This window comes from Molothrus ater, chromosome 11, assembly GCF_012460135.2.
Source record: "Molothrus ater isolate BHLD 08-10-18 breed brown headed cowbird chromosome 11, BPBGC_Mater_1.1, whole genome shotgun sequence".
In the NCBI taxonomy this organism is placed as follows: Eukaryota; Metazoa; Chordata; class Aves; order Passeriformes; family Icteridae; genus Molothrus; species Molothrus ater.
In genome coordinates this window covers 8,334,600-8,359,278 of record NC_050488.2, presented here as the reverse complement: position 1 = coordinate 8,359,278, position 24,679 = coordinate 8,334,600, and the positions used below count along the sequence as shown (strand labels likewise).

The 24,679-nt window shown below is 36.4% G+C and overlaps 1 protein-coding gene across 13 annotated transcripts in view; it reads left to right on the top strand.

Moving 5' to 3' along the window:
• The window catches only part of ERC2 (ELKS/RAB6-interacting/CAST family member 2), a 407,210-nt gene that overhangs the window by 297,795 nt on the left and 84,736 nt on the right, over nucleotides 1-24,679 (top strand). For all 13 annotated transcript variants that reach the window (XR_004981048.2, XR_004981047.2, XR_004981046.2 and 10 more), the window contains one exon: nucleotides 1,593-1,658. Coding sequence is in view for 1 of the 13 variants with exons in the window: in XM_036390910.2 (XP_036246803.1) it covers nucleotides 1,593-1,619 (27 nt within the window). In the remaining 12 variants the exon portion in view is untranslated. The remainder of the gene's footprint in view (nucleotides 1-1,592; nucleotides 1,659-24,679) is intronic.

Sequence of the window (24,679 nt, the reverse complement as noted above, 5' to 3'; positions counted from 1 at the left end):
GCAAAAATTCTTGTCAGCTTGGAAGTCAGTTCAATTAGCATTAGTGGGCCGGACCAGGAGTGGCTCCTGCAGAATCCAGAGGAAATAACTTGTGTTTTCAGAGGCAAACTCAGCTCATTGGAAGCTTTACAGAACCCGTGCCTTTGTTTCAAAAATGAATAAAGATATTCAGGCCTTACTCTGCCTTTGCTATGTGGTGTATTTGTGCAGACATTATAACTCAGATGTGTTCCAAGTTAACTGTAAAAAATTTACCCACATTTCTTCTGTGTTAAATGATAGCTAAGTTTATAGTGGACTGTCAGATTTCTTTACTTAATTCAGCAACATGCAAGACATCTATCTTAACATCTGGTTTTTAATAACAGTTGACATCTGGGAGCTCTTTTTTATTCCAAGAATGGGTTAGGAACAGTAGTGATACTGGCAGTGTATACTTTCAGGCTAAAATTCCTGTCCATTTCAATCATAATTAATTACCATTCATTTTATTAGATTTTTGGATTTAATTAAGTGCCAGCAATATGTTACAGAAGCTAACTTTCAAGGTTTTGAATGGTTTTTTTTAATGTTTCTAAGATATTAATGGTTGGATTTTAAGGATAGTAAAATAAGATTTTATTTGATTTTGAAATCCTGAGTTAAATTAAAAACATTGTGCTGTGCACCTCTAAGTTCTAGCAGCTGAGTGTCACATCATTGGGCACAGTAGAACTGTATTTAGAGATAGCTGTGCACGAGCACATCTCTGTGTGTGTGTAGATAAAGAGTCATTGCAAAATTGCCATCTTAGTGTATCTGGGGAACAACATTTCAATCTCCTGGTTTAGTTCATGTTTATTTTTTAGATTTTATTAAAATTTATTTTATTCTTAAATTCAAGTTTATAGTAAATGTGAAGAAAGACTTTTTGCTTTCAACTTATCTACCGTAAATTAATCCCCTTTAAAAACAAACTAAGAATTTGTTTTGAATTTTTGTATTTGTCATTAATGTTATTTATCCCTAAAACTCAAAATGAATAAACCTAATGGTTCAAAACTGGAAAAAAGGGGAAGAACTATTTAATAGCATCCAAAAATGTGCAGTGTTTAACATGTGTTGAAAAGATAAATTTAATTGATAGCATTTTAGAAAAGTGTACTTTTACTTTGCTAATGATAATTTTTTTTGTTATTCAGCAGTTTTGTATCTTTTAACAAAATGTAAGACAATTTGATTAAATTATTTGCTTACCTAAAGTTTTGACCTTTTCATTGCTCTCAATGTTGGCTTGAATTGCGTGCAATTAAAAAATAGATAATCTTTTAATATTTAATCTTATAATCATCTTCCTACACACTGTTTTAATGGGGAGGAAAAAATTTTACATCACTGTTGTTGTTTTTTGGTTGCTATAGATGCAGATTCTTGTATATGTAATACAAGCTTGTTCATGTGTGTTCACTGGCTTTCACTAGAAAAAAAACATGTTGTTAAAAGCCAAGAAAATTGTATTTCATATGCACCAAAGTAACTAACCTTTCTTTCTTTCTTTCTTTCATTCCAATGCCATCACCTTCTCTGTGCATCTCCTCATGTCTGGCACACAGGATGATGAGGAGGGTATATGGGCATAGCCGTTCCTATAAACCAAAGTTCCAGTTTTGTTTTGAGGGGTGAGAAACTCTCTTTTCTCTCTTTGTTATGTTGCAGTCTAATTGTTGTGTTTTCTTTTACACTGCATGGAGCTGTGTGTTGCTTGACAAGTGTGTTTGTGAATGCTGTAAGGATGTTTTCTCACGTGCAGTGAAAAATGAGAAACTGTGTCTTATGGTTCAATGGTTCTGGTTTTTTCATAAATTATTGTGGCTAAAGGTGTAGGTGGGTACAGAACTTTACAAGGCATGTATTTGTATCTGTCTAAACAAATTCCTTTTTTTCAGTAGGTAAGTTCTTTAAACTTGTATTAATTTGCTGTGCCATTTCTAAAATCCCTGTAAGAGCACTGTAATATCTTTGCAGAATGTGTATGAAAGTTTGATGCTTAAGAAGTTTTGCCACAGATGAAGCATACAGTTTTACTATAATAGAATTTATGATATGCATGGGAAAACATGAGACTACCTCTTCAGCTGAAATGTTTTAGTGAAACTTTAAAACAAGCAGCAGATATTTAGTAAGGGAAGTATAATCTCTCTGTGCAATACATGCTCTTTGCCTGAAATATTATCCTAGAATAACATCCATACAATAATTTCCTTGTGATATTCCAGAGTACAAAGTGCAGCTTGAATTGCTTGTCTCCCAAATGATGTTCAAATTGTATTATTATGGTGTGTCAGGTATTGGTTGATGCATATCCACTTGTTTGGGGCTTGCCTTTGAAGCTGTGGGTAATTTGTAGCTCAAAATCACCGTGGTCTCAACATTGCTGAAGACACCAGGCTTTGGTGGATTGCTTGTAGAAAATGTTACTCACTACTTCTTACAGGAACAATTTTATTTATTTCAATGGGCCTGTTCAGAGGAGTAAAATCTACTCACATAAGCAAAGATTAATGTTTTATTAAAGCTTCCACACATTAAATTGCCTTTGGCATTTTACCATTCTGCCTCTTGCACTCTGCTGATTTTCATAACAAGTAATATGGCTGAGGGAAATCAAATCTCTCAGTCAACTGAATGTATATTAAAACACAACATTAATAAAATTAAATTGGGTGTATATCCATCTTATTTAGAAAGGCTTCTATGTATTTTTTTTTGTTACTGCAGACATCTATCAAAAGCTAATTGTGAACATGAAGAAAACTAGAGAATGAACACGAGGAATATATTTTATGTTGGAGAGGAAAATAGAATAGAAACAATTTAATTTTAAAAGTATTTGAGCTGAAAGAATGTGGGTTTCTAGAAAAAAATCTTCACCTTACTATTTTGTACTTTGTATATTTGTCATAATTTTTAGTTATACAGTTTAAATTATTTAAACTGTGACTGCATTTCCATTGCAACATGGAACATGTTTTTTGCCCTTTTAGAGACTCAAAACCACATTTGATTTCGTTTAAGAAAACCTGTGTATAAAGAATACAATGATTTTGAAAGTTGGCTGACAAGAGACTGAGGGAATATTTATTTAGCATCTATTAGAGCACTGAAAAATAGATTATATGCTTTTGAATTGTAGTTGATTTTTCTTCAAGAGGATTTTTTTCCCCTACCAAAACCATAAGTGCCTGATATACCAAAACATTTAGCTTCTGATCCTGTTTTGTTCCAAGACTAATGGTTATGATTGATTTATGCAATCAAAGCTTTTCTGGAGGCCCTGAGGTGGGACTCTGCCTCAGTAAAGATAATGCAGGCTGGGCCTCTAATTATGTTTAAAACATAGTTAGTTTTAAAAAAAGTGCAGTACCTTTAAACTTGAGGATGAGCAAGTGCTGTAAGGTTGTAGAGAGCTGGCAAAGTGTTCAGGGAAATCTCCCTGGCCAGCCCATTTAGTAGCCAATGCAGCTGCAGTGCTCAAGTCTTGTTAGAAACAGGATCTCTTCCCCTCTCCTCACCCTTACAGAGGAAAAAAAAAAAGAAAGAAAATCACGAGGTGATGATAAGTTTTAAGAATTAAGCCTATATAGCAATCTGTCATGGGTAACTGAAGCCATGTGACCCTCAGAAAATGTTTTGTGGTGCAGGTAGAACACAAGTGCTTGTTTTCCCTTTCCAGCTCCAACCACTGAAGTGCAGCAGACACTGGAAAAACAGTTCAGGCTTTGCCACAAGCTGTCCATGTGTGAGAGAGAGCTCAGCACAAAACCTGTTTGTACAGTACTTTGTTTGTACAGTACTGTAGACTGTGTTCTGTGTCAGATGTGAAGTAGATCGGATGTTTGGACAAATTTATTGTCTGTGACATCCTCAGGGTTCCCTTCACACGTGAAACAGGGAGTGACTGAAGCCTGTGCCTGGCAGCAGCTGATAGCTAATGCTTTTGGAAATAGGATCATACAGCTAGACTGCTAAATTTGGTTTTAGGAGCAGACCATAAAGTCTGTAAATTTAAGATTTAGCCTTGGTAGACACTGTGTAGGCATTCTTCACAAGGCATCAGTGCCATTCGGTAAAAAGCTCCTTCAAAACAGAAATTGTCTGCAACGTGGATGAGTGAATATTGCTCAGGCAAATAGTCACTGTTCACTTCAAACTGTTGGATGTGTTTCATGTGCTTCAGGGAGAAGGAGGAGAAGACTGTTATCAAACAAATGTGGTGCCTAGATTGGTCTTTGCTGAGATGTGGTGAACAGTTCTCTTGCAAGATGTGCTTGCTAAAACTAGCAGTACAAAGCAGAACAGAATTTGGTCATGTTGCTATATAAGGATGTGTTTAAAGGCATTAACTATTAGCTATTGTTCTGCTTTTTTTTTCATTATTTCAAGTTAGGACTTTTGTAAATAATTTATTTTTCTTTTTGTTTGGCTTGTTTTGGAAAAAAACATGCTAGCTTTGAAATGTGCATCAGTAGCATGCAAGGCAAGGGAAAAATAAGGAGCATGACTGTTTGCAGTGTTCATTTTAATTTTCTCATTGATTGTGTGAATACCAGCTCTATGCTTAATTAGATAAATGGGTGTTGCTACATTGACTGGAGCTGAAGGGCATTTTGGATTTGTGAATTTTTAGGCATGACTGTTGTTTTACTGTAACTTAGTTTTTACTAAACAAAAGGAGGAACCTCCCAAGCAATTGTTTGTTTTCCAAACCATAGACAGATTTGTGACTAGTCTTTATTCCTGTTCAAGTACTTTTGTTCTTAATGAAAGACATTTATAGCTTTTCTTTTTATTGGGACATTTTATATTAGTTAAAAAGTTACCTTTCTTTTATTCTTAAAGATTTCAATACTACTGCTGGTATTTTTAGATATTAATTCTCACTGCTGGAGACAGAGGGTTTTCATTAAAAGTGGGGATTTGTTTAGGTGTATGGATTTGGTTATTTTTTACTGATTATATACTGGCAATATGTCAATCACTTGACATGAGAGTTAAGGCTGGAAGTTGAAACCCTGGGCCTATTGGAGTTAATGAAAGCCCTGTTATTTGTATTATTTTCTTTTAGTACTGTTCAGTTTTTACTCAGAGCAGTTTCTTCCTTTTGATTGTTCTATTCATAGCACACATATACAGAGTATTCATTGCACCTGTGCATATACACAAATGTATTCTCAAAATTATTTGTATGAACTAGATGTTCTTTGACAGGCATTTATCTAATCTTAAGCATTGTATTTATGAAGCACCAAATCACCCTCATGTGTAACTGCAGAATGAATGATATAAATTCAATAGGTTTTTTTGTCTCTTCCTTGTATTTTAGCTGTGTGAGTCAGGCCATTCTGCCTGAACTTTGGCCTCAGCTTTTTCACTGCAGGTGCAGAAGGTGTACAAAAAAGAGAAAATGTAGCTGATGAACTGAACTTTAAAGCTTTTGATGTAGTCAGTCTGATGACAAGAATCATGGGGCCTATCATCATCAGTCGTGCTCTTTTATAATCTTCCACAGTAAAAATAAATAACATACTAGAGCAACTTTAAACACTTTAGAAAGTGAGAAAAGGCTGTATGTGTTTTCACAGCTTTCATCTTTGTTTTGAAATGCTATAGTTGCTGTAAAATGGAATGGTTAATTACTGATTTCATACAAGTAATAAAATCATCTGGCTGTTATTTAAAATCTGAAGCTGCTGACATCTTGAAAAAAGTAGCAAAAATCTGCTTTAAAGATATGATTTCAGTGATGAATTGCATAGTGTTGGATTTCACATCTACAAATTATCATGAAAATGCGTGAAATTACTGTTCTTTTATTGGTCTTGAAAACAGTTTCAAAGGTTGTTAGGTGAATATTAGGGTATGTGAATGTGGGACTGCCTGCAGATCATTCTGATTGGAAGGTTCTGGTTTGTTTGGAAGCAAAAGTACCTCCTGATCTAATCAAAGGTCATATGGCATAAACTTTTGTATGTAAGATTTTACAATTGAACACTAAAAGATGAAAAAAAATTGAGTAAACAAGACTTGTATAAATTGTTCTAGGAAGTTTATGAAAAAATACAAGAGAAAATGTTCATCAAAGGATGGAAAATTTATACCTAATTAAAATCTTCTAATCTCTATTTTTAATATTCTCTTAGTTACAATACTGTAATGCCACCTTAAAAACAAGAAAAAAAGTAAGAAAGCCTCCTGTGCTGACCTACTTAACATGAATGAAATACCAGTGGTCATTGCATTTGTCTCTTGGTTTTCTCAAGGAAGAGCTCTGCGAGGTGCTGACTGCTGTCGGAGATAGCCAGTCCCCCCAGCCACAAGGCTGGGGCCAGTTTGGAGTCACATCCACTCTCTCTGTTGTGCTTTCTGCTCCCCTGGCACTGGCTCTGTATGGGAGCAGGTTTTCAGATCATACACCTTCAATAATGGAGCACGTCTTCAGGGAGTGCTGGCTGGAGCTCAGGCTGAGCTGAGGGTGGTGTAGGCGCAAAGAAACAAATGAAAGGATTTGGCTGTTCCAGCAGGAATCCTTGCAGACTCCTGTCCTTTTTCTGACAGAGTAAAGGCATTGGGCAAGGTAGGATTGTCTTGAGTATGAGCCTCAAATCAGTGGCTGAAGCATGATAATTTATAAATAATTCTACAACAGAGAGTAAAACCACAGAAAGATATGGAAAATACTGGTTTGTGTGATTTAATTAAGTTCAGTATTTGTATCTTGGGATTGTTTTGACAATATTAAGCTATTTGTATAATTTTGCTCCAGTAGTAAATACCAATGTGATGAATTAGAAATAGCTAAGAAATGCCTGTTAATATTTCTGATTTCACTATACTGTCCCACTCTAATTAGTCATCTGTTTTGGCATCAATGTTCTCATTTGTTCAAAAAAATCTCTTGGGCTAATTGCTCATTTCCAGTGGTGATGGAATGTCCCTGCATGTCAGAAATGGCAGAACCTTGCTGTTTCATTTTGTTCCTGTTTTGAGCTTTACTTTACAGACAATTTACCAGTGAAAATATATATAGATCTGTTTTCCAGAGGAGCTGTGATGATTTCACTGGTTCCCTCCTGGAGCCTTTCAGCACATCTGGCTGGCCAGGCCATGAGCTGTTGTTCAGCTTGGCTCTGAGTTCTACCAAAGCCAGCCAAGCTAGCGACACAGTTTATGTACTAGCTTTACTTTGAACCAGAACTTTTTTTACTAAAATGAGCAAGCTACTCACTTGAACAGTGTTCCTGAAGGGTTTGAAGAGGTCATAGTTCCCTAGGGGAGAGGGATGAGAAGCTGGATTCTTCCACAGCACACCTGAATGAATGAGGAGCTCTGTCCCCAGCCTAAGCCATGCAGCTGTGCCAGCTGAGGACATTATTGATTATTGCCACCCTCCATTATCCACTTGCTGCTCTTCTTCTGCTGGGATTGTAACTCCCCAGATCCATCAGCAGAAGGAATCAATCCCTTATCAACTTGAAGCCAGGTTAGCATCAGTAGTGGTGAGTGGCCATTCACCAGGCCAGCCTGGCTGTCCTCTCCTGGTGTGGATAAGGGAGCAGAGGAGCAGTGATAACATCCAGCTGATGCTGGGGCACAGCAGCCACTGGCACTAACATCTTCAAGTGGAAAAGCTTAGTCTGGAAGAGAATTATATCCATCAGTTAAAAACAAAAGGACCCTTCTGGAAATCACTTTATCTTCAAAGGCTATAGCACCAATTTAGGTAATCAGGTTATTAAAATAATAGAAATTTATCCAGTGCAGTTTTCTTGTTTAACTAATCAGAATCAGAAACTCTTTGTTCATTTTGCAGATAGACATATTTCTACCAGATGCAAGCATGGAGATCAGTAATAAATGATATTTTCCATGGAGCTGTAATTTTGGAGAGTAAATCTGTGTCACGTTTTAGGAAAGCAAGTTCTTCTAAATTTTTTTTGGTTGGGATTTTTTGATAGATCTTGCAACAAGCTTTTTCTGAGCCAATTATATTAATAATACGATAAATTTTGTCACACGTGGTTCTAGGACCTTGAAATTAGATGATAAATCTCAAACAAATATGGAAGCTTATAAATGGCTACTGTTCCCAATGTGGCTGAGGCCTCAGTCTGAGTTTGCTTGGGCCATCAAAGCAGCACAGTTGCATTCTTTGTGTTGTGTCTTCCATCTGCTGCACTGGCCTGCTTGTGAACTTCTCATGAGCATTCATTTTAGCTCCAAGAATATGGTGAGGGTCGAATGTAAACGCTGAGGTAAGTTTTTAATGATTCAGGGATTCTGTTATGATGATTTTGATTATAGCAGTTAGAGGTTTTAAGTCTGACTTTGTTTCTACAGGCCAATAGGAATTTATACCTGAGTAAGTAATAACAGATCCCAACATTCTGATTGAACTCTGTTCAAGCCTTTTGCATTGGAAGTGCTCTAAGATTGCCTTTATGCTTGTTTTTTTTTTAAGTAATTGAGTATTATATCCTTACTTACATTAATTGCAGGGCAAAAAAATGATAAAAGTTTCTTACCTTCAAAATTATAAAGGTTTTTACCAAGTTTCTAAATTCCCTTGTGTGCTTTACTCTATGTTGCAGCTGTAGTTAGATTTAATGAAAGCATCCTTATTTAACTTACCCACAGTCATACTATGTTGAGATTGACAAAATTGTTGAGAAATTTATGTAGATCCTGCAGCACTCATTTGTAATATATTTATGAATGATAAGACATTTTTTAAAAAAACTTGTAAAACTGCTTGAAGTTTGCTAGCTGCTTTTCTTTGCCAGATTTCTTTACCAAACCACATTCAGCTTTTAATCCATCTATTACACAACTCATCTTCTAAGAGATCTTATTCTCCATTTGTCAATTTGCCTAATTTCTAAAGTTGGTGGCAGAAACTTTAATAAGAAACTGTTGTACTGTTAACTGTTGAAATGAGCTATTTTACTGTTTCAGTGTGGCAAATCTCTTTACCTTGAGGCTTATAATCTATTTCCATTGAGTAATTAATAGGTGGAAGCATATTTAGAACTAGAATGACTCTTCATTTTTAGGAAAATGAATAATCCTCAAAAATATCTGCTAGTAGTAGTAGTTCTTTGAATTGAACCTGTCAACCAAAAAAGCCTGCAACAGATTGCAAGTGAGAAAAGAGCTCAGAGTACTGATTCCTTTTTTTTTTTAAATTTATCTCTTTTACTTAGTAAGTTTCTAATGTTTAATTAGAAGAAGTGAAGACAACTTGTTAAAAAACTGCAGTGTCTTAGGATGTTTTTCTTTTGGTTTCGTGGGGAAGAGAGGTCTTAGTATGAAAACTGCTGAACTTGTATATGAATCCTTCACAGATAGTCTTATTGCTTGAAGGAAGTTTGAAAAGTTTTATCTGGAAGTGATTCTTCAAGAGAAAAATACCCTGTCTTTCCCTCTTAAAAGCAGTGTAGCTCCAAAATATACTTTATACAAGCAGAGTGAGAAAACCTTGCCTTAGTTACAGAAAAAGGTACAGTACAGAGAAAAACCCATGAGCTCTCTGGCTATATTTGACTGCTCTTAGCACCAAGACCAAAGGAGTACTGTCAGCTGTGCTTTTACCAATGTGCTCTGTTTTTCCTTGAGGATTGATAGGTTTAAATGTACTGATTCTCTCCTTGAGTCTGTCAAACTTTGATCTGATGCTGAAGTGTTCAAAAGCTCATACGTTGCAGGGTTTCAGCGAACTTGATCTTACAGATTTAACTTCAATATTGTTTCCATTTTGAAGTCTGTCATACGGGTGTACCACAAAGAGTGTTTGGTTTTAGCCCTGATGCCTTGAGTGGTGGTATGCAGCCAGTAACAGAATACTTGGAATAAAGAAAAATCCTGAAATGAATCCCTCCAGCTATGGGCCAGTTGAGAGCGAGAGAGACAGGATGTAAAGCAAAACCAGTATGTCTCCTTTGATCAAAGGATAGATTCCCCACCACCACCCAGCAGGTGATTAACATGTAAGTACATTCTCCCCCAACTGGGTGGAGGGACAAAGCTGAGTGTCTGCTTAGCACCCATAAAGTAAACTTCAGTTAATAACTGATGTTAGAAATATTTCAAATGCTGTCTTTGTGCATTCAGTTTCATGGTTTTATGTGATCTGCTGCATGTAAGTGCAACTAAATTGTCTTAGAATAGGAACTTCTCTAAAGGAAGAATTGCTAAGCACCTTATGAAACTGCATTTTGATTTTCAGAAAAAAAAGCTCTTTGCACATGGAAGTGGTTATATATTTTTCATGTGTGTATGCTTTCTATATTTAGAAAAATTCATCAATAGTCAACTGCACCATGAATTTGGGGTATGGTGCAACAGCCCTGCAGGGTGTGGTGGTACATGGTTTTACACATAAAAGCTGCTCAGAAACAGACTTGACCAGCTGGAAGATCTGAAAGCCACAGACTGTTTTTACTTCAAAAGTAATGACAGTGGGTGTTTCAATTTTCTTTTTTTTTTTCTGAAACTATAATACTGGGTTTAGAAATCTTTATTTTCTCATGGTTTCATCATATTTTATTTATTAAGTGCTGAATACATGTTTGGTGAAGAGGAAGAATATAGCACGTGAAGCTTCCACTGTCCTGGAGGATTTACAACACAGCAGCACATTGGTGTCAGTAAACTCTGTCATTGTCCTATGACTTTTTGAGGGCAAGATTTCACACCAGAATTGTTGGAGAGGATGTCAGCTATGCTGTTCTCATTTTTATGATTTTGATTCTCTTTGCAGTATAAATCAGAATGCAGGGACCAAAATCTAAATATAACACACCTTTGCTGTATTCTACTCCAGGTATGATATAAAAATCTGATCAATGAGTCTTTTTAATAAGTGGCTGCACTTGGATTGCTTGATGGACTATCATCTTAGGACAAAATGTATTAATAATTAATTGTAGTATAGATATTTTTTATATGAAAGAAAATCAAAGCATCTGTCTCACCAAGCAGGATCTACCACCTATCATCATTCAGAGACCACTCAGCTAATTACGAAGCCCAGTATTTTTTTTTCATAGTTTTATCATGTGAGATCAAATATAGGTACACATATGATACAGACAATTTTTACTGGGATCCTGCAAACACTAATTATTTATCCTGTTGCCCAAGAACTCTTACATTCTTTTAATGCCATGATGGAATTTTTTTGAAATGGACAGAGATCCATTGCCAGATTCTAAACCAACATGGAATATATAAATCTAAAATCAAAAGAAGACGCAAATATTAAAAAAAAATCAAATGTGAATTTGGTATTCTAGAAAATAATCCAAAATCTATGAAAGCTGCGCTGGTTTTTGGCTTTGTTGCAAGACTGCACTGTGGTTGGTCCAAATTATTTGCATTGCTACTGGTATTATAATGCAATTTTAGCAAGCCTTTAGCAAGAAAAATATTGTTTATCAGCCAATCACTTTTCCTTAGATCAAAAGCAATAGCTGGAATTTAAAACCGCCAAATCTGCAGGAGAGGTGTTTGACGAAATAATCCAATTTAGTAAGATGGAAGAACATTGGTTTAAAATGTTATTTACATATTGTTTTTCTATATTCTTCCCAGAAGTGGTGGGTAGAGTGTGCAGAATTTGCAAGAACAGGTTACTCTCTTGTCAAGTATTTCCAACACTGATGGTCAGGTTCCAGCAGTGTGATTTTTAAATGCTGACAGATAAAGGTAAAAACATGTGCTGAGCATCAGAACAACTTATTCTGTGTCTTTGGGGGCTTTTTTTTTAATAGTAGAAAAACTGCTTTCTTCTTCAGAGCCCAGTTTTATGTTGCTTCATGATTTTAGCTCAAGACTCCCTACTTTGTGACACACTGCTCAAAGCCATGTCACGATACAGTTGTGACAAAGCATCACCCATCTCCTGAGGCAGCCTGGCTGCCAGTCACAGGTCGGCTCTGTCCTGAATATCCCGGGGCTGAATTCTTGTTTGCATTTCCTTTACAGAGAGCCCGAGGTTGTTATTACACCTGCTGGTGTTCAGTGTCACTGACCTCTCACCTAAAGCACCATCAGGTGCTCTCTGGCATCCAGCCCATTTCAATTAGCTTCATTTGTCATGTACTCCTATCTGCCAGCAAGCAAACTGCAAAAAGAGGTCAAAGTAGGGATTTTTCAAATGTAAATGTTTCCTGCAAGCTGCTGTCGAAACTTAGACATGTCATTCAAGATGCATGTCACTGCTTGCCCACTCGCTCAGGGAACTAATTGTCTTTTACAAGAGCTTGCTTTTCTCAGTGTCTTTGCAAGTGTTGTCTGGGTTGTTGCATGCATATTCCTATTGCCAAGTATTGTTGCAGGCAATAAATAAATCACAATATTTAGAACATGTTTCACCCAGATGCTGCTTTGAAATACTGAATGAAAATGGGGAGGGGGGAAAAAGTTTTAAACCACAAACAGGAAGGATCCGAGTATCTTGTTACAACTGGTGCTTTTTTTATATGGGATGTGTTCAAATTTATTTTACAATATGATATTGAATCTGCATTTTAATTTTAAAAAATTTTGTCCCCCTTTATGGTTTGCGGTTTTTTGCTTGTTTTGGGTGTTTGACTTTTTGGCTTATTTTGCTAATTTAGCTCCTAGGGTGACCATATGAGTAACATAGTAAGATGTAGTTTCTTGTAGTAGATGATCTTTTAAAACTTAGTGGTAATTAATGTCCTGAAAAATTGTGTGGATTCTGGAAAATTATTAAATGTTTCAATGCCTATGACAAGAGTACAGCTTGTATAAAGTGGTGGACATTAAATGAAAATTACTGCAGGAAGACACTGCTATTCCCAGGAACTGAAAGGAAGAATGATGAGGTGACAGAAAATATTCTTCCTGCCTTATAGAATAATAATTTCTTTTTGGTTTTGCCATTCTTATAAAGGAACTGAAACTTCATCAAAAAACTATACAGTTGTACTTGGATCAGATTTAGCAATTTTGGCTAAATAATATCCTGGCTTTCTTCTGCTGCTTTTTCATTCCCACTGCCAGTAGTGAGGAGGAAAGCTTTGGCTTGGTGAGATGGGAGCGAGAAGGAAGAGATGGGTTGTGAAGTTGGGCATGGGCTTAGTGGGAGTGCAGATTGAGGAAAAGAGCCCTCTCCAAAGCTGTGATTGTTGTGTGTGATTAATGGCAGAGCTGCAGCCCCGGGTGTGTTTTCAGCAGGGGGAGGCAGGAAGGAGCTGGAGGACTGGGTTAGCTTTAGCATGAGGGCAGGGCGTAGTTTGTTTTGGCAGGATTGAACTTCTGAGATGGAGTGAAAAGGTGAATGGCAAAACAGGTTATTTGGGTTATGTCCAATGAGAGGGGTAGGTAAACTGTGCTAAGAGCATTAGGGGTAGAATTAGGATACAAGGGGAACAGCAAAGGACTGAGAGAAAAATAGTCATAATTTCTTTCAACTCTTCAAGCTGTTCTTTGGTGGATTTTCTCCATCATTCTTTTGAATTCCTTTTGTCTCCATTTTCTCCTATTTTCCTTTTCTTATGTTTTTTCCCTCTTGTCTTTGGCTAATCTCACTTGACAGTACAATTTATTTACTGTGGCTTTGCTACAGTTCTTAATCTGCATTCTTACCCCAGATCCAGCTTGTTTGCTCCAAATTAAAATCATGGCTACTGCAACCTTTGGTATTAGGGAAATATATATTATTATATATTTGGTATTAGGGAAATAACTCAAGGAAATATATGTAAAATAGATCATCTACCTTTTGCTTCTGCTTCCTTATTTCATAATTTAACTTTCAAATTTTTGTTTTAATTAATTTGGTTAGATTCCCCAAATAGTCAAATTACTGCAGTTTGTAATTTACTTTTGCAGGTATGTAGAATGAACAGCACACAGCTGAAAGCTAAAGGCAGGAAAGGAGAAGGAGGTGAGGTCTAGAACACAAAGGAGGAGGAGGAGGAGGTTTTCCTTCTGCCTTTGATTTTGGCTGTGCTGTGCTCAGGCAGCTTTTGTTTTGGTGATTACTTCAGGCTATGAATATGAAAGCCCCTTTAGAAAACTGACTTTCAGAATAGAAAACTGTTGTTTTATTCATTGCTTAAGGTAATAACTAACACATATAAACTGTCTGTTACTCTAGGTGAGTCACTCTCCACAGAAGCTTTAATACAAAATAAACTGCCTGGGATTTAGTATGGATGGAGATGTAGCATACACAACATCTTGCCAGCCCAAAGACAAATCTTCTGAAAGGCTCTTCCAGCTGAGTTAGACAATTTAGACTGTATTACTACAGTAAAGCATTTGGGCAGTAAGAAATAATTTAACTCACTGTGCCAATTATGACTATCTTCAATCACATACACAACAGAGCATATAAAAAAATAGCTGAAGATCAGGTCAAGTTTTAAGTCAAAAAACCCACAACAAACTATTGAATTAATAATATTGTAACTGATATTATTTGTTTCAGATGATTTTATTTGCTCTTGTGAGCTACCAATAACACATGAGCAGTTAGAAGTGTTCTTCTTTCATTGTGGCTTTTTGTCAATTCTTGCAAAAGCTCTACTCCCTTTAGGAAAGTTTAAAAAATTGTTCTTGTGTTCTCCACATCTAACTGAAACTATACTGTAAAAAACATCTTAACTGATTTTTCTTGTCAGATGTCTAAACTCAATAAGATAGCCAGGCTGCATTTTTGTTTTGAATTTGTTTTTTTTTAAGAATTGTCCATTAATGGATGGAGAATTCTGACATATATAATGGATTTAAAAACACACATGTACAATACAGTTAGATATAGAACATAAAATATAACATATAATGAGATTAGAGATTCACTTTTATTACTTAATGAGTTTTTTAATTAAACCCAACTTTTGAGGTTAATAATACCCTGTCTCCTATTTTCCACTTGTTAGAATAAAGTTTGAAAGGTCTTCACAGAATTTAGCATATTCTAAATAATTTTCAGGAGCTAAGAATAATCAGGAATGGTGTAGGAAGTTGTATAGAAAGTAAAGTAAATTACTTTTTCCCTCAGTGTGGATGGAGCATCATTGACACTCTGCTTTTCATTTCTGAGAGCCAGGGCTTTGTCTGCTGGACTCTTCACTCTCCAGAGACAGTCAAGGGCTGCTGCTTGGCAGCCTTTCCAGTCCACTCCAAAGGCAGTTGAGCCATAGGAATCCATCTCACCGTTCTCCCTCCAAACAATGCTTCCTAATTTCTGTTTGACTCTTTTCCTGTAGCACACGAAGAAGAGATTTTAGAAAGAATCTGTGAATACAGAGTGCACAGTATAAATTTACTCCTATGAAATCAGGAATGACTCAAAACTTTGGGTGTGTGGTAGAGAATGAATTTTGGATCCTTATTGCCACTTTCCAAGTCAACTGCTGCAATGAGTCCTGAACACTTGTTCTCACTTTAGCAATTTCTGGCAGAGTTGTTATATTGTATAGGACAGCTTGTATGATATCCAAGCAGGACAAAAATTTGGAAACAATGGAAGAATTTGGCACTTACTAATCTGTAGGGTGTGCACATAGTTGAAATAACTTTACAATGTGAAATCTCTGTGCTTGGAGTCAATAATCAAAAGCTTTACAGGTTTAGCAGAAAGAATTCCATTTTAAAACAAAATTAACATGTCATAAAAAAATCTCAATGTGAAACTGGAGTGCAGTATGATGTAGTGCACCAAGGCCTCCATGTCCAAATCCTTTTTCCTCCCTTTTCTGAACAAAGGCCAGTACACACATGCAGATTGAAATAAGGAATCAAATGTATGTTAAGCATCAATACGTTTGGTGAACATAATTTTATATCTGTATTTGAAAATTTTGATTTCCTTAAATTACTATAGCATGTACATTTACATTTATTATAATGCTGTTTTTACAAACTGTCATTGACCTCAGATGAAGGGATCTCATGCTTATGTAAAAACCTATATACTCTTTTAATAGCTGCTTTTTTGCCATTTGACATCTACTAAATTTCCCTTTTCTTCTGATTTTCTCAGAATTGTGCACTATTTGCATTACTGTGGTGAAAGAGCTGTATCATGGTAAAGAACATGACCAAAATGCCCATGCACCATCAAAGAATTCCCCATGCTAAAAACTGTGAGTGGGTTTGATTCACCAGATTTAAGCTGCCTTTATGTCCAGGCAGAAATCAGCTCTACCAGATTCCAGATCAGGTCTGTAGTGTTTTCCCAAGGGTTTGCCACTTAGTAAAAAGGCAGCTTGTTGAGCAGAAGTCTTAAAAGTATAAACTCAGCTATTTTGGTTTTGTGGTTAGAACAGTGCTGTTTATTGAGTTTCCAGGTAGGAATCTGGTAGGTTATCTAGCACTCAATAAATTACAATATGGCCATTGAGCTAAAAAAACCCCAAGATACCTGCAGTGTCATCACTGGAAATTAATCAACTGGTCAATCTGCTTATTTAAAACAATATTTCAAAAATTACAAGGTGCCCCCTGGCATGACTTCCTGGTTCTATAAGGATATATTTGCATTTGATCCTATTTACAACAACTTCAAAGAAAACATTGATTGCCTGGTTCTGTGTGCTATGTTTTGTTGGTTTATCTTATGTTTGCAAGCACACTATAAGCCCAAGTTGTACATATATTGTACCAATTAGATTAGCAATTTCCTAATTATTTTATTTTCTGAAAGCTTGAAAATTTGACATGCACTGAAAAATAAATATATCAACATTTGAGATTGAAAGAATGCATGTCATGGCTCTCTCTTTAGTGATTAAGATACATTTTTAATGGACTATTTTATTATCCTAACATGTTCAAGGAAGTCCAGATCTAAATTCCTTTGGCCAGTTGGCTTGACTCTTCTCTCAGGGACTGAGCAGTGATGCCAAATTTTTTTTTATCCATCCTTATTTACACAGAGTGACTGGAAGCTTTCAGAGTCAATCATTCCAATCACTCATACCTGAGCTGAACCCACATGAATGCAAATCCATCTGGCATTTACCCATCCCATTAAATTTGCATTTTGAGCTGTATGGGTTGCATGTTTCTTGCAGGCGCCGTCAAATGGTGTTTATTATTTCGTGAGACCCGCTTGACCAGTAGCATCCTCTGTGAGGCAGGGAAAGAAGGAAGGGCTTGTAAAGGCCACAGTGAGGAGCAGAGCCCCAGCTCAGGTTCCCCCAGGGCTCAGGCAGTGCATGTGTGTGCTGGGGAGGTGCTGCTCAATGTCCCTTTAGCTGCTGGGTGGCTGGTGAGGCAGAGCACGCCAGCCTTCCCTCCCAAAGGATCCAGTTGTTCATATTGGCAGGAAGTTTTACTTACCAAAGTGGTTAGCAACTGGCAAGGTGAGCACATCCAGCTCTGAGGTGTTCCTCACACACATTTCTTCGTGGGAATTTCTTGTGTTAACAAAGGTACAGTATGCAGCGTGCTTAATATGCTGTTTTATTTATCAAGGCAAAGAAACAACTGTATGAGGAAGGTCAATATACAGTAAAAGTTATTTTAGGTTGAAGGTCGATATGGTGGTGCTTGTGGTTTGTTGTTTAAATCTTTAGAGATTTTATGTATTTGCAGTTATTTCCTGGAAGTTATAGGAATGATGTGAAATCCTAGAAGGATTTTCACTTTTCATTTTCCCTATCTTCCTTTGAGAGGAGAATGTTACTCAGCCTCCTAAAATTAATTCATTCCTTAGTTGTAAATTTTATAAACTTTTTGAGGACTTTTTAATTTTGCATTTATTAAGGAAGATGTGGGACTGTGTTGTAAAAAGTACACAGATCTCGTTCATATAAGAACTGAATAAAATTAGATCAATTGAAGTGTTATGTTTATGAAACTTTCACTTTCTTCTTGTCTGCACCAAATAAAAACCTACAGATGACCCTTGTTAAAGGTAGTAAGTCCAAGGAATTCCCTCCCTTCTCCAGGATATGATGTCTCAATGCACTGTCCTACCATTAAATTGATCTCTTTTCACTACTGCATTTGTTGTAGGATGTTATTTTTACTGAAACTACTAGGGTTTAAATCTTTTCTTAAGGAGATGTTTCTCCAAATTATTCACTGAACAGGAGAATTAATCTCTACACCTATTAAAAAGTCCCCAAACTCATCAAACTGTTATCAGTCAAAACAAACAAAAAACCTCGAAATAGCAGTTTAATAGTTTATTTAAAAAATAACTTTTTGCTAATATGATTGTCAACGTTAAGACACACCATGCTTTGTCCTAAAGGTTTTTGCTGGGGCTCTGATGGATTTAGTAGTTTGTGATCATTCTGACAGGCTGGCTGCTGACAGACCATCCCTGTGGTTATCTGGAGATCAAGGTGCAGCAGCTGGAGAGCAAGGTCTTGGATCTGAGTCCTTCTGGAAAGGGGAGAACAGGGCTTTGAAAGAATGTTCCAGTTCCCTCCATCCTTTCACCTCAGTCACAAGCTTTGCTGTGTGTGAAGTTTAAGGGCAGATGAGTTATTTCCACAAAGGCTCCTGTGTTAGCAGGTTTTAGGGCTGGCTCCATGTTCTGTTATCACTGTTTTCTCAGGAGGATGACAGCAGCTGTTCTTTGATTGAAACATGAAGAAAGATGTGTTGAAGTCAGATAAGCATCACTGCTAAAGCAGCTTTACCTCCCAATTTGCTGGTCTTTGTAAAATGGCTGCTAATAAGGGATGCTGAAACTGAGCTTTGTACTTGGTTTAAATTAAAATCTTGTAAGTCATGTAAACCTCAAGAAATTTTTCTTCACTTAGCTCTGCTTGAGACAAAATACACCCATGTCATTGTGAAATAAAAGGCATGGAATAAGGGGACCTCATCTGACCCTTGGTAGTAATTCTATAGGATTTTTTCTTGTAATTCCTTAGGATTATGATTTGCCTTTTGGATGATTTATTGGTCTTTATTTTTATATTTGAAGTGATTTGTGGTTGGCCAGAAGTAGCCTCTTTTAACTTCATTTCCAAAGCTGCACTTGTCGGACCACATTCAGCAGCAGATTAATTCTCAAATACCTTGGTTCAGTTTTCACAGTTGCTGCCAAGGAGCCCTTCTTTCACAGACCATTTTGTACTTTGTGATACTTGTAATTAACAATTACTTACAGCAAGTTTGCCTCTGTATTCTGCACAATGGGCAGTAAGCTTTGCTGATAGGAAATACTAATGAAGATATGGAACACGAAAATTTACAGGAAACTTTGTCTCTTAATTTTGAATGCTCTGAAGTAGAGTGGCCAATAATCTCTTGGTGATATGTCCCCAAAGTGCTCTGGCAGATACTGAGGATTTTTAGGATATAAGTAGGACTGAAGAAATGGTTAGAACTGTTTTTTTCAGATCTCATTTGATTTTTGGTTGTGTGCAATGGTGTACAGCATTCTTTTAAATATGGAGTACTGCTTTTAGTGTCTGCTTAAATCCACTGGATGTCATTTAAATTGCATTAAGAATAAATGGGTCTGGTAAGGTGTATTTCCACACAATACATTAGGTGAAAAACTAATCTCCCAGTTTTTTAATGACTTCAGAAAATATGTATCATTTCCAAATTTTCTTGCCATGGAATTGAACCAGTAAATTTTTCAATTCATCTCTAGATGAGGTTTTACTGCATTAGAAATTTTGTTTCAGCTTTAATTCAACACATGTGAAAACATTTTCAAAATAACAAAACTTAATAATCAGTTGCAGTCAAAGTTAAAAAAAAAACCAACAAACTTGTTTTCAGTAGGGTTTAGTTTCTCTCCATGATGATCTGTTTCTAATCTTTGTATTGCAATTAAAATAAGAAATATATAATTTTTTGGTATTTTAAATTTGCAGTACACTCAAGAATGTGAGTAGCCGCACAGAGTAAACAAGAAATCTGAAGCAAGCATTCTACACTAGGCTCTTCCTTCTGCTCCTTTCTGGGGCTCCCAGAGCCTGTTATCATTAAACAACTTTAAATTATGCAGAGGCTTTAAGGGGAATGAAAAGATGGAGTGAACTGGAGTCCCCATAGTGGGAAAATCCTGAGTTGTTTGGTGAAATACTGTGTGAGGTCATTACAGGAAAGCAAAGAATTTGCAATGAATTTGGATGAAATAAAAAAAAAAAAGCTTTATTTTAAATCCTTTACAATTTTAATGAGACTGTAGTTCATTTTTGAGAAGCACCAGTGTCACTTCCAACCAATTAGCCCCATGAAAAGCAATTAGAACAATGAGGTTTTAGACTCTTTTTTCCCTCCTACATTGTTTTTAAGGAGACTGACTCTAAAGTATTTAGGCATAGCTGCCCTCACTGTATCCATTATCACTCTTCTTTTCTCTTTTGTATTAGTGAATGTAAACCAAGACATTTTTAGCCTCCCTGGTTTTCATTCAGTTTTTCAAACAAAGTGGTAGTGACTAAACAGCTCTATCAGCCTCTCAAGGAGGCCAATTTAAGCATTGGCAACTTGCCATAAACATAAAAATACTATTTATTTATTTATTTACTAGGTGGGGGGCTAAGATGGAGCAAGTGCCCCTTTTAGTTTTCTTAAACAAAAAATTAAATTTGAATGAGTTTGAATCTTCTTCAATAATAAATAATTCTCTTTCAAATTTCAATATTAAATAATACCAATAATTACAAATATTGAAGGAGATTGCTAGGCTGAGTACCTAAATCCATTGTATGGTGGAAAGAAGGTATCAAGTTTTTTAATTACTATTTTTCTATCCAAGTAAGTAAAAAATCCCATTACATTTTTTGCATATTTTAGTGTAAAAAGCAATTCATATTATTATTGGTAGCATTCATACCTTATTTTAAGAAATATCTGTTTGATTTTCTATTTCCGAAGCTGAGTCAGTGTTAGAATTTAAGGTTGAAATGTGATTTTGAAGTTTTGTGTATGTAACTTTGCACCCAGTTTAGGCCCATGCCCCTGCTTTGCTCCTAGGTGTGACCCTGGTCTTGAAAGGCTCAGTTTTCAAGTCCTTGTTGCATTTATGGCTGGGCAGCATTTTCTGGTGGGACTTCACTTCATGGGGATAAAGTAATCCATCTCAATTTCTGAAAACAGTTTGCAAAAATTCCCACCTGATTTCTGAATGCAGCCCATCAACTGCATACTTGGATTGACACCTGGTAATCATTTTGTCATACTGTGAATTAAAAAACTGACACCTCAGTTGGTCTCTGGTTTTTATTTTCCAAACTGTAAATAATGGTGCTTTTTAAAAAGAATTCTTCTCAGTAGCACTGATATCATATTCATTTGCTTTCCTTCTATTTGCTTTTTCCCTGGTCAAAAATATTTGCATCTTAAACTGTGAAAATAAAAGTCCAGGGAATCAAAAAGGCATATGTTCATTCTAGGAGGATCATCTATGATGTTCATTTTTTAGCATAATTTTTAAGCAGTATGGTGCTTCCTTTGAAACACAAATCAGGGATTTTTGATGATTTAACAAAGTGCACAGTATGGAGGAGTGACTGATAAAAAACTTAGAAGCAGATGTGTGTCAGAATACAAGAAACCTTATGTATCATGGATAAGTTATAACAGGCATCCTTAGAGGAAAGTGATACACTGTTGATTTTAGGGTTTAGAAAAAGCATCCTGCTGGATTTTATTTAGGAGTTGATACAGCTGCACAGCCTGCAGACTGTGGACTGGTCCCCATTCTGTTGGAATAAGTGAGACATCTTTAAGTATTACCTGGACCCCACTTTCCCAGGTCGGCTCTGCCATGGGGATCTGCACTATGCCCATAGACTCAATCTTAATGAAATTGAGCTGATATTTCAGTGTATTTCTTGGAGCAAGGAAAGATGCTTACTGTGTGCTTTGTTGTGCTGCCTAAAATAATGACCAGAAAAAAATTACCCCAAGGTGGAGTGAGTGACAACAATTTGTTCTTCTAGCAAGTCACTGATTTCTGTCTTCTTACTGGAATGAAAATTATGTAATTCTCAAGGTTAGTGCTCACAAACTACGATTCCATAACAAAAGCAGAATTTAATGAAGGATTTCAAGGATTTCATGCTTTATGGAGACAAAACTTTGTGACAAGTTGTCCTGAGATGTTTGTCAGGTTGCAAAGCTGTGCTGCTTCTGATGGCCAAACATTCAGGTGTAGGTTAATACCTTAATAAAGCAAGGTATTACCTTATGTTGCATGGGTGCGCCTTTGGCTCAGAGTGGAAGCTGGGGATGGTATTTTGTGCTGGAAGAAGGCATAGATAGTTTTGGGGGGGAGATTGTTTCTGGGGGATTTGAGCTCCATGCTTATGTACCTACAGCAGCCCATGCCTTGATAGGGAATTTCCAAATTGCATTCTAGGGGACACTACTTCTGTAGTGTGCTGACTCCAAGAGTCACAGATAAAAGGAAAAGTTTGATGCTTCCTAGTGAGTCAAAAAAATGCTGCCTTTATGGGTTCAGTGATGGTAAAACAGCACCAGGGTTGCGCAGTGCTGTAAAGGATGCGTGAGATGAGAGACAGCCTGGTTACTGCTGCTCTGGTCTGACCATGGAGAGTTCAAGCCAGCTCCTTTTTATGCCAATATGTTGCTTTACTCATTGTGAAATCATGATGATAACCCTGCTTCTGACAAAATAATATGTTAGGTTGTTTGCTCTCATACTGAGTATGTCACCATTTTCAGTTTTTCAGGAAGGTATTGCTCCTCAGGGTCAAATCTAACTAAGGCAGTCATTTTCTTGATATTCTGCTTCACTTAGAAGTCTCCATTGTATTTTTTGCTGGAGTCAGTATGTTTTAATATTTTTTTTTCCTTACCTATTCAATCACATTGATAGTTTTATTTAACTTTTGTTGATTTTACCCAAAATGAGGTGTGGCTTGTGTCTTGGTTCATATATACTTGGTTTGAAGGGTGGGTGGATACCTGTCTGGATGACAGATGTTACAAAGATAAACTACTGTCATGTGCCCTAATATTGTTTCTGAAGATGATTAATCAAATGATTAGCAGAACTGTCAGAATTGGCTTATATTTAGTTCCTCTAGAAAGCCTTTTTTAGCCACTGACTTGTCTTTCTTTAATTCTTAACTGGTAACCTCTCCTATTCCTGTGGGGAGACAAAGTAGAGATCTCTGCTTCCCAGGAGGTAATTTTTGAGGGTAGTTTTTGAGGCATAACTTCTTTACCTTTAAAGAAGAGTAATGAGAAAAATGTCAGTGCAAAGGATTTCCTAAAGTAAAATTTGATAAAAAATTATTACAGAAGAACTTATGAAATAAAATTTTTTGATACATTGACCTGTAGAAGTATTTTCTTGGAAATACTTGCTTTTTAATGATTAAAGATATGGTTGGCTATTTGGTTAGTTTGTGCTGTTTCATGTGGAACTTTAACTGGCCTGCCTTAAAATAATTCCTGGTCTGAAGTTTGTCTTGGAAATATAATGTTTTCTGTATTAATGTCAATAATTAGTTGGACATATGATAAGTGTTAGTTCACAAAGGTGACTGTGTATTTTCAGATATGTGTTTGTTAGTTTAAAAGAAAAAGTAGTCACAATTTAAAGACAATGGAGCTTTTGATGTCTTGTTTTAGTGGTTAAACCTTACATACTTGTTCTGGAGGAAGGATATGAATGGAAGTAGATTTTTAGAGACAAAACTAAACAGAAATTTGTGAGCAAAATTGGATTTTTTATTTACTTTTTAAAATGCGTTTTGTTTCTGAGTTTCATACAGTCGTGAAAACGTGAAAGGTTTAACTGAGAGTCGTAGAGAAGCTTTGGAAAATGAATGAATTCCTCTTCCTTCTAATGACAGATTATAAAGGTGGTTTAATCTTACACTGTGAGTGAGTGTTCTCCTGGCAGGTTCTCATGTGGACAGATTAGGCATCCATCTGAGACACTGTTATCATATTGATTCCTTCCCTTGGAAGAATGCAGGCTTTTACTCATGGCAGAGATGATTCCAAGGGGCTTGCTGAGATTACATCTTGCATGGGAGTTTTAGCTGGGATTAGGTTACATGGGAGTGACAGTTTTGAGCAGGCATGGTTCAGGTGGTGCTGCAGGAAAGGAGGAGCTCTGCTCAAGGGGGAAAGCTGACTACACTCAGGTAGAAAGCAGCTCCAGGGAATTCCTCAGATTATGTTCTTGAACAGTGCATGTGTGCATAGAGAGTAATATCAGAAAATTGCAGCTGATTTATGTTCTCAGAGAATAGGCAGTTGTGTATAAACCACCCCCATGTCTGAGTGCTTCAAAACCAAGTGGCATCTCAGATCACTTTTAACAGCATGTTCATTGATGGGCAAAGGGCAAATGTTTCCTGAGCCAGACTTGATTCATGTCTGTAGTGCTGTGGCACTCACTCCTATTCAGACAGATTTCATGGATAAATCAAAATCTTATGTAAAACTCAGAAATGAATATTTTTGTATAAATTTTCCACTATATGTTAGCATAAATAGATTTTTACTTAAGATGACATTCCTGCTTGAAGCAGTGCTGACTTCAGAGTTAGATTAGGCTTGTTTGGACTGAGATATTTTACCAAGAACTCGGAGTATATGGTGAATTAAATTTATAGACACATATAGACAGGTAGTACAGAAGTGGGAATACTTTATGCATTTTTCTATCTGCCTATTCCAGCAAAGGTGAAGCAAAGTTTCA